Raw genomic sequence first — 10680 nt, 5'->3', positions numbered from 1 at the left:
TTTTGTAAACGTTTTTTTTTTTTTTTTTTCTGGAGTCACTTATGCTAAACCTCTGTGGTAGACCCATCAGAGCAGAGCACACTTGTATGTAACAGGACATAAGACAGGGTATATTTCTACTGCTGCCAACTGAACTGTCTGACAGACAGACAGCGGTGGCTAGTGTGTGTCTGTATGCAGTTCAGTGGAGAGACTGATTCCGCAGACAATGGGACGGAATATTAGAACCTTTAACAAAGGAGTAACAAAGAAAAACAAAAAGAGAGAGTCCCAATTGTGTGTACAAGCTGCTAGTCAGGAGACTAGATTCCTAGAAAAACTTAAAAGCCCTCTTGGAAATCCCAGAGGTTTGCACTGAATATAAAGGTCCCGTTGTAAAACTGTAGTCTTAAATGTGCCATGTCTACTGGAGAGGAGGAAACCGCGTCGCCTCTCTCACTCATCAATATGATGAGCTTCCAAGTCCCAAACCAAAGCCGTAAAGTCTTCGTAGTTTTGCTGTGGGGAAAAAAAAAAAAAAAAAGTAACCTACTCCAGATTCTTTAATGTAGAGAACTGAGTTGCACAGATTGAATGATAACCATCTGTGCTGGGTCTGTCCTGGAGCTGGACTTCTAAATTATCCCCCCTCCCCCTCCAAAAAAAGAATAAAATAAAAAAATGAGGTGCCTGCAAGGAAGATGCCACAGCAGCAGCCACCTTGCAAGCAGACTGGTGAAGGGGGCGCTATGTGCTTCCGGTAGCCTGGGATTCTCCTGGATCTGTAGAACCTGCAGAGGAAAGAAGATGAAGGAAGATGATCAGCCCTGCTCTGCCACTTACACACAGAGAAATAGGAACACAGCATATTTCAGACGCCATCTATTTCGCTACGCGGCCGGTGCAACACAATTTACATTCAACTGCCCACCACTGCCTAGGGCAGGGCTGGCCAACCCTGTTCCTGGACAGCCACGATCCTGCAGGTTTTCAGCGGAAATCAATGGTTGGAACGAAAACCACCCCCTGGCCTAGGGGATGTGCGTGGGCTGCAGGAGAAAGCAGAAGCAGCGACTCACCGCTGGCTGTGGCGGAGCCCGCCGGGGCGAGGATCTCATCCTCGTCGCTGTCCTCCTCGTTAGACTGGGGCACTTCGGGCTCAGCCGGAATGCTCTTGGTTTCCTGCTCCTGCTCCGCCCGGCTCCTCAGCGCCTGGATTCGGTGGTGCAGGGCTGCATACAGCTGGCCCGTGTCGTTCGAGCTTGCCTGTGTGGGTGGAGACACGCAGGCGAGTGTTAAACCCAGGGGACGGGTAAGAAGATGCAAGCTTTTTGTGTCACCTCTGCAAAGCAGTCTGAATACGAGGTGTGAGGATAACGATGTGCCACAACACTGCGACTTATTTTAAGCATACAGCCAATATCCTGTTTCCAAACAGACTTACCGATATCAGAAAGACCTTCACCCCCTGGTCCTCTGTGTCCATGGCTGTGATTCGAATGCTCTTTTCACTGGCTTTGTCGATCTGCATCTGAGACCAAAGCTTGGTGTTGAGAATTAGTCTCAGGCTGCCCTGTGTCCGCATAACTACAATAAAACCAAAACAAACAGCTCAAGGCTTTCAGTTTTTAAGGACTTGTACCTTTTCCCCCTGACCCTCACCAGGAAGAAACACCAGCTTTGATAAATGTTCTGTATACATCATGAAAATAGGAATTTAAAGTATTCGACAAAGACTCCAGCCTTACAATGTTGAAGGTGTAGGGCACAAATGTATACCCCCTATATATTGATATTAGGTACTGAAATCCTATTCCATACCCAATCTTGATTGTAAAGTCCCATCCTCTGTAGATGCCATATCATTTAATCTCAGCAGCCCTCTGCCTCTTTCCACCCAGGTCTGGGTGATCTTGTCAAAAACAAACAGCTTGCATTGGATCTACATTGTGAAAATATCACATAACAAAAAGCAAAATCAAGATTGGGATGATTATTATACACAGCGTTGGGTACGTGGCAACCAAATGAGACCCGATTAACCCACAGGCTTGCCTCAGCTTTGAAATCTCTCAATAAAGTCTGCGTGTGTACCTGCAGCACGTTGCTCTCCGCCTCCTCTCCTGTTATAACCTCGACCTTCTCCAACAAACACTTCTTTGCTGTCGCCTTGGTGTAAGCTGCTGCCGACTCTTCCAAAGACTCGATCACAGCACTGCTAGCTGTAAAAAAAAAAAAATAAAAAAAAAAAGGACATAAGTGCAAAGCCACTCGTGTTTTTTGCCAAGAGAGTATAAAGAAAAAAAATAGATCCTATCCCCAAAAAGATTTGACAGAGCCTGTGGATACATACGCTTCTCTGGAGTGGCGTCCAGTGAGGAAGGCTCCGAGGTCGATCCAGCAGCACTCTCCTTGCTACCCTCCGTAACCGAGTCACTACTCTTCGGGGGACTCTGTACAAACAATCAATGCACATTTCCTTGAATTGTAAGGGTTGAGACATACTAAAAATGAACATCATTTAGATATTTTATTTAACATCATGTAATCAAAGAAACTACAAAGTTATAATTGCAGAAATCTACCGGAAGCCATAATAGTAGTACAGTATTTAATGTTAGATTTTGAAATGTCACACTTTTTAATTTACCAGGTTTTTAGAAAACTACAAAGCGGGGTGTAATTCAATATGTCAACGTAGCATTGTTCAGCAGGCTTCGTTCAGCTTTAGGGTGATGCTAAGCTTACGGCCACAGCTGTAGGTCTCACCTCTCATCTAGCCATTAACACAGGTTACAACGCGTGTGTAAAATGCCATCCAGCACTCACCAATACTCTCTCGTACATGTTCTGTCCAAAAACAAACTTTGCTTCTGTGTCTTTGTTGTTTGCAGGACCCAGCGAGCTGGAAGAGCAAATGGACAGTTTAAATAAAAATCGCCTGTATTGTTATTTAACACAAGTATAGAGCAGGAATTTCAAAAATACATCAATGTGTGTAGTCGTTTATGTAACTTTTTAGTAGAATTGCAATTATTGCAGCAGAATTGTAACTGTAATTGAATAAAATAGCATTATAATAGCAATGTCAGAGACCGGGTGAGGTGTATACTCTAGGGACTGACCTGGAGGTGCTGCTGTAATGCAGGAAGTAGTTTGTTGCTCCTGACGCTGTTTTAGAACCAGAGGAACCACCACCTGTATTTACAGAGGGAGCTCCGCTTTCAACCTAACAAAAAACAAATCAAATCAAAACGGTATTTTTGTGTCAGACTAAGCCGTTAACATACTGTATTTTACTTAACCAAAAACGCAATTTTATTTTTGCCGTTTAATTTTTAAAAAGCAAAACCTTTGCTCGTTCTTCCACATTCTGCCCAAACACAAAGTCCGATTCAGCTGGCTGCTGCTTCTCCTCTACCTGATCCTCGTTGGTGCTGCTCATGCCAGCCGCATCCTTTTCGTTCTCCTAGGAAAAAGGAAGGGGTGATTTTGGTTTGCTGCCCTGTCTAATGCAACTTAACAGTAAAAATATATGGGTGCCTGCTTGGCAGAGTCTTGGATTTTAAAATAAAATTGGTTAAGAGGTGGTTTATAAAAACCAGGGCTTCCCTGCAGTTTCTACCCCATTGTATATTCACAGTACTTACTGCGGTTCCTGATGCCTCCTTTGTTGCACTTTCTGAGGCCTCAGTGTTATTCTGGGATGCAGACAAACCTTCAGATGAGGAATCTGGGGGCTTTTTTACACCATTGGTTCCACTGCTGGAACCTACAAGATGAAACAAAAAAACATGTAAATCAGATCAAATTCCAAACTCACAGTATAAAATGGATACTCACATGCCTAAGCAAATCAACCCTGATGGCCTATGATAACTCTTACTTATGTCCTGGTATTTGTTTAGGCTACTCGCATGCCAACATGAACTAACCAAATCCACTTAAAATAAAATATAAACAGAATTGTAACTGTAATTGAATTTTATCCAAAGCGACTTACAGAGACTAATGGGTGAACTATGCATCATCAACAACTGCTGTTGCTTCTGCTGCAGAGTCACTTACAATAGGACCTTGGTTTTACGCCTCATCCAATCACAGTATTATGACATCAGTATTACACAGTTTAAAATAAGTGAACAGGATAATTTTCCATTACTACAAACCAATTTGCATACATTTTGATTTTATGGAAAATGTTAAAAGCATCAGTCTTTGCCATTTATCAGCAGAGTAACTAAATTTAAAAATTCAGAAGCTATCACAGTTCAACCAAGCACTGGAATCCTGGGATACAATTAGTATAAGACTCAAATTATTTAGCTAAAACTGGTTCCAGCTAAAAACCTGCGATTTGCATGCAGTTTTATTCCCATGCAAATTATGAACTTCTGTGACACCTCTCTAGTCTACTGACATGCGTGTTACTTACTCAGCCAACAACATGCAGGAAGGCAGGTAGTTCAGTTTCACAAGACATGACAACAACTGGCAGGCCTGCAGCTGACTACACCAGAGCGTTTTTACCCCCTGTTTATTAAGTTAGTGGAAACCAACTCAATGAACAGAAAAGTGTTTTACTTACTAGAATGTGAGAAAGCCTTGGGCTGTGGGGCCTGCAAGAGTGCTGGGCGAAGGACACTGCGATGCTGCTCCTTAGGCTTCTGGTTTGGGACACCTGGAAGACAATCTGTATAACAGCCTGGTTCTGAAGCAACAAGCCTGCCTGGCTGACTGAGCAGTTACCAGCGTGGCACAAAATACAGTGGAAACCTGTTAACACGAAATGCAGGGGACTGCTTTAAAACAAGAGTATTGTAGGTCAATTGGAATTTTCAGCGCTTAGTCCAAGGATGCTTCGCTGGACACCATGTGTATATTTCTTCAGCTTCCTTTTCGATTTGGTACGCAGTGAAAGCCCACCCATATCCATCTCACAGCTGTGCTGCTCCGTCAGTACGTTGCATTGCAAAGTTCTGGTGTGATCAGAACGAAGTTACCAGTTGGCAGGGGTTTCTTTCATGTTAACAGGTTTGGCAGGTTGTGATTCACACTGTAGTGTGCATTAAATCTCCAAAACATATGCCCTGCCCCACTTTTTATGATGTCAGGTGCCCATCAGGACATCCAAAGTTCAATCTGTTGTCCAACACTACAGCAAATAAACCACCACCACTTGTAAAAGGATACTAGAAGCACAGCAAATTAGATAAGAGTATCCCACTATACCCAGAATCCCACCAGTGCTTTTAACAGTTACCAGCTCAATCTCAATGCAATACCAGTTTGCAGTACCAACCTGTACTTGGTGCCTGGCCATGGATCAAGGTAGGCGGTTTCAGACGAAACCCAACAGTCTTCTCCTCTACAAACACAACAAAAACTCAAATTTGAACATGAACTCTCCCCATCATTAGTTTTACCATGTTTAGTGCTTAGGACTCGGGAGAAATTATCTGAAATGGAAACCATCACCCCCTGCTTTGCCTGGGGTAGGTACCAAGTGAGTAGCTAAACTGTGAGACAATAAATGGCGACTCACAACAAGAAGGATATTTTTTGAGACAGCAGGTTTTAAATTTTAACCAAGTTACCGACTCCAGTTATGGAGCGTTCCCAGATAAATGACGTGATCTTACCAGGTTCCGAGTCAGAGTTTCCTGTTGGGGACTGGCAGAAACTCGAGGGCATAAACACATTGTTCTTTGATACTGCAAAAAACAAAACAGCAACGGACACTTAACAACATGAGCCCAACGAACTCAGAAAAAAAAGCAGCAACAAATGAAAGCACATGATAAACCTGGCACAGAATCTCCCATCCCTGAATCTCAAACCCATTCCTTCTTAAGTAAGCAGAATCTGTACCTGAATGTGAGGGGGGAAACTGCGTTAGAGATGACGCTCTCTCTCGTTTCACAGGGGGACAGTAACTGCCATCATCCTTGTCTGAATCTGTAACATACAATACTCTGAATTAGGCTCCACAACAGCACACACATGCCATGAATACAGGTATAACTAAAATAAAATAATTCCAAATATAATTCTTGCATATCACCTTCTCCACCTTCTGGGCTGGAACCCTCAGCTGATCTCTGAAACAAAACAAGTACATTTTCCAGTCAAAGTAACTGTGCCAAGTCATGGTAATTGAAGCAATATAGCTTAAATGTATGTCATTTAAACCACAAAGAAGCTTGAGGTTACATTTCAATTCTTATTGCTCTATACAAAACATAAAATCATCTGCAGGAGTGGTTCCTACCTTCTGTGCTTTATCTTTCTGGAACACAAACACGGGTGGAGCTATGGCAGGTTTCTCTGTAAAACACAAAACAAGAAGCTTCTGCATTTTTGTAGACTGACACAGCTGCAGTTTCCAAACGTTCTGAAATCCAGTATGGGCAAGCTTTTATTCAGTTAGCTCTGAAATTAAATCAGGACAAGGTTATAATTCGAGATGCAACAATTAAATCGATGCCTCGATTACTGATCATCCATCCTTAAATACTCTGCGCTGGTGAACTGATGCATCAAATTAGAGCCTGGTTTGAAGTCTAACAGTTTGCATTAAAACATTGATTATGTAGTTGTGTGCTTATATTAGTGCTAGTACGGTAGGTAGCTAACCTCAGCTCTCCGCTGGATTCACATCAGTTAATTATTTATTTTCATTTACCCCGTTTTAAAACTGAACCTTTTAAAAAAAAAAAATAATGAAAGAATCAGGGGGTACAGAAAAGGGAGGACGGAAAAGCATTGTTTGGCAACGCACTGGATTTTGGGTAGATGGCAAATGCTTTTGAAATAAAACGGTAACAGTAATGTTAATTAAACATATTTCAGATCGAAATGAATTCTGTTAAAAAAGTTTTAATTTTATTATTATAAATATATGTCTTAAAAAGGGACATACGGTGAGGACGCACATTCTATTCAGTTGTTAATTGAACTATTTTTTATTAGAGTAGTGTGTAGAAGTTGAAATAATGAAATATCTGCATCATATTTAAAAGCAAGTCTATTTCTCTTTAAAAGAACTATTGTTTATTATTTAACCCTGGGTTACCACTGGCTGCAAGTCATACTGACCCAATAGGGAGTTACAAATCAAACACTTGCTTCAGCCAAATCCTACCTGGCACCGCTGCTGCTGAAGGGAGAGGAATGAAAGACCCTCTTAACAGACGGATACAGTAAACTTCCAACAGAAGCACTGCTAGGATTTTCTTTGCTTCTATTTTTAGCATGCCTGTGCTTCAACTTACTAATACAAGACGTGTTGACATTGTCTTAGATTTCAGTGTCCACGTGGACATTGCTTGCTCTGACTTACAGTAACATGAGAGCATGCAACTCGGATTCATTCTCCAGTTAAATTTCATTCCATAGTAGGTTAGAAAGACAGTCATTGACTGGGGTTTACAACTCAAGATCTTGCAGCCCGCCATGGCTGTAGACTACTTTTTTTTAAATTTAATAGTCTTGGTCTATCCCAAGTTCTAAGATTTCCAATTCCAAAAATGACTGCTATCCACCAGGGATGGAATTCCAAGCTGTTTTGGGAACATTCAACACTGTCACCCACTCTCAGCCCTAGTCGTTAAAGACAGGCTCTACATCATGCTACCCGGCTGTTATTCTTGACTGTCATCCAGCTGACACGTGGAGGATGCCATGCTTCTAGCCTCATGTTTCTGTAATGGGTGCTATGTGCTCTGCAGATCAGGAGGACTCAACGTGGAGCGGCTTCAATGTGCTTTGCGTTCTGAATGAATTTTGTACTTAGTAGAATGAAAAGCTTATATGTGCAAGGAAAGACTTCAAGACCAAAACTGGATGTTTTTAAATCTCTCAGTGTTCATTTTAACCCACTCAAAACTAATGCTTGCAAACGAGGGGGACACAAAATGTCTCAAAACACTGAGTTGACACACCTGAGCTTGTTACCTAGACACTGTGGCTAATCAAGCTTGTAGTAAAACCTGGAATGAGTGAAACTGCTAGCAATTATTTCCATCCCTGTTTTATCTTTGAGTGTTTGAAGTTGTGACAAACTTAGTTCACAGAATTTACTACATTGTAAGTCACAGCTATTATTCCATTGCAAGTACTGGTTAGAACAGATAGATGGTGCTAGACTCTAAAACCGCATCACTGACTTGTGTTTATAAACACAGAAGTACAGAAGATAATTTTAGCTGGCTTCAGTTTATTTTTAGCAGCACTAGAACTGCAGCCAAATACAGTTGCTACTTTAAAAACGGCCTTGGAATATTTGTTAAGATAATCACTGACTAACTTCTAAGCATTCATTTCTTTAGAACAAACAGCTTATATTTTAACCAGTGACGACACAGGGTTTCCTCAATAAAGGTTTTGTAAATTTTGGTTTTGCAAAAAAAGGCCTGAAGCAACAGTGACTCAAATGATTGATGGGTGAGTGATGAAACTACAATTAACCCTTCGTCAGCAGCAAGGGCTGCAAATGCAAAGCTGTGTGATTAAAACGAACATATCTCATTGAAGATCGCCGGATATCCTTACATGTCCTGTCCAACTTACAGGAGCAATCCTTCTTCAAAGTGCACATGGTTCCGAGGGAAAATCCTCACATACCACAATCACAACTCCTGTTTATTTGCAGAGCAGAGTACTGAGAGTTGCGGGGCGCTTGGATAGATGTAGAAAAGACGCAGCGCCTCTAAACTTATTGATTAAGCCCTACAGATTGATTTATTTCAGTTTCCTATCTTAGAATGAGCGCCCCAGTGTGTATTTGATTTCTGCATTCTTTATAGTACCCTGCTTATTACATCCAAAGGTATTGTTGCTAAAATATGATTTTATTTTGCAGGTTGCAAAAAATATATCTTCCACTAGGCTACCGATAATACTCAGCCCATGCCTGAGGGAGACGATATAGTTTAGCGTAAATGTGCCTGCATAAGTGTGATGTGACAAACAGCTTTTTTTTTTGTTTTTAAAACTAGATTTTTGTACATGTTAAAGTTTAAGTACTATGTCATATTTTTTTTGTAGTTTGTATTTAATTTTGTAGTTATGTGTATGTAGCATTTTTTAAAATAGATAAATAAAATACTTCTTTCAATAAAGAAATGTTTAAATAATAATAATATAAAACAGTTGTGTGTTGTTTACTTATTTATTTTTGGCTTTAAATTAGAAGTGAACCACACTGCTGTATGTGGGCTGCATTTGCCCCTCTATCTGCCTTCTGTGTGACCTCAATTATTCCTGCTGATGAAGAGTTAAAAATCCAACACAACTTAAACGTTACAGAATCCCAAAATAATGTTACACTTCACACTAAAATATAATTGCCTGGTGTATGTTTTCTATTCCATCACAATTTGACTTTCTGCACACTTAAACAGACATCATTTACAAGACTAACAGTCCAGTTTGTTCCCATTTCTGAAATGAAATGTAGCTGCCTTAAAAAAATAATAATAATAAGGAAACTGGACCATGTAGGACCTTTGTTGCTAAAATCATCTTGGCCTTTTAAACTTACACTCTCAAAAAAAAAGCAGTGTGTTTGCAACTGGTTTATATTTGGTTTATAATGAAAATGTTGTTTGTCTAATTTTATTTATTTACAACATTCACTTTAGATCTGTTTACTGTCTGTAAGCAAATCAGGTCTATTCAGCATATACCTGGCTGCAAAAAAATGGGTATTCAAATCGCTTTCCCCACAATGGAAACCTGTAGCACCGAGAACAAAGCGTTACCTCCCCACATAACAATACCCGAATGGCCCTTAGTTATAACTCAATGTACTGGTTTCATAAACTAGTTATGACAATCTTCCACATCAGTTGAATTATTATGGATGATATACAGTTTGTAAAACAGGTATGGAGTAATGAACAAACACGTAAACGACTTCCACATGCTACCCGGTACATTATTGGGGCGATTTAAAAATACAGAACACTGCTTAATATAAAGCCAAGGCAAAGATCAGGCGTCACTGCCGTGGACTGGCACAGCGCCTGCCACTGTTTCTATTATTATTAACGATGGCTGGTTAGAGAATCTGGACTCGAAACGTCAACGTCAGTTTGATGGAAATATTAGCGGTATATAGTTATTTCAAAATGCGTGTCACCAACGCAACGCGCATTGTAGCAGTCAGACAGTGATGATGCATGGCACCTCGCCCTCGCTGTCTGGCACGGTGCGATTGTAAATCGTTCAACATGTACTGTGTCTGGGCGGTTTACCTCACAAGCCCTAAAAAACAAAAACATGAAGATGTTTCAAGCCAGGTACGTCGCTTTTCGTTAACGCACACAGCGGCACTGCTGATGTGCTCGATTTACGAACCCAATTCGTCCCGCTCCCTTTCGGCTGGGCCTCGGCTTGGCCCCCCTCCTCCTCTTCGGGAGGAGATTAGAAAGGCCGGGAACCTTCGGCTCCGCATCCTTCCCTCCCATCGCCCGCTCTGGCTCTTTCTAGCCCTGGGAATCGCCTCCCCACCAACCCCGGGCGCCGCACTCTCCCTACCTCGGTTATCACACGTTAAGTTATGCATTTCTCCCCATTAATTGGCTTTGTTTTCGTCACTTCTCCGAGAGTCCTTACCTTCGTTTGCCAGGTCCGCCATTTTACTTCCTCGCTCACCCCCCACAACCCCCCGCGCCGCGCATGCGTGTTATTTCAAGA

General features: G+C 41.5%; 1 protein-coding gene across 4 annotated transcripts; it reads right to left on the bottom strand.

The window, feature by feature from the left end:
- LOC131696452 (ran-binding protein 3-like) lies at positions 1-10680 on the bottom strand. 4 transcript variants are annotated; one of them, XR_009319937.1, is made up of 18 exons: positions 10522-10611; positions 6251-6306; positions 6044-6080; positions 5851-5937; positions 5622-5693; positions 5282-5347; positions 4568-4660; positions 3630-3751; positions 3332-3448; positions 3105-3208; positions 2809-2884; positions 2333-2432; positions 2074-2201; positions 1801-1921; positions 1424-1566; positions 1059-1245; positions 670-770; positions 1-498 (listed from the first exon to the last, which is right to left on the bottom strand). XR_009319937.1 is itself a non-coding variant. In XM_059014896.1 (18 exons), the coding sequence occupies exons 1-17, from the start codon at positions 10547-10549 to the stop codon at positions 727-729; spliced, it is 1581 nt and encodes a 526-aa protein (XP_058870879.1). In that variant the 5' UTR covers positions 10550-10611; the 3' UTR covers positions 1-498; positions 700-726. The 4 variants fall into 4 exon arrangements, 3 of the variants coding, with proteins under 3 accessions (XP_058870879.1, XP_058870880.1, XP_058870878.1); XM_059014896.1 differs by having other exon boundaries at positions 700-770; XM_059014897.1 differs by having other exon boundaries at positions 1-770; positions 10600-10680.

The sequence above is a fragment of the Acipenser ruthenus genome, chromosome 49 (assembly GCF_902713425.1).
Source record: "Acipenser ruthenus chromosome 49, fAciRut3.2 maternal haplotype, whole genome shotgun sequence".
NCBI lineage: Eukaryota > Metazoa > Chordata > Actinopteri > Acipenseriformes > Acipenseridae > Acipenser > Acipenser ruthenus.
Note: the sequence above shows the minus strand (reverse complement) of the source record. Positions and strands in the feature narration are given on the sequence as shown.

Excerpts from the sequence above, each read along its gene's own strand:
- LOC131696452 (XM_059014895.1), bottom strand. The coding sequence starts at position 10,549 with ATGCATAACTTAACGTGTGATAACCGAG. Across the intron at positions 6,307-10,521 it reads CTTAACGTGTGATAACCGAG|AGAAACCTGCCATAGCTCCA; the intron begins GTAGGGAGAGTG and ends TGTGTTTTACAG. Across the intron at positions 1,246-1,423 it reads TGAAGGTCTTTCTGATATCG|GCAAGCTCGAACGACACGGG; the intron begins GTAAGTCTGTTT and ends CCACCCACACAG.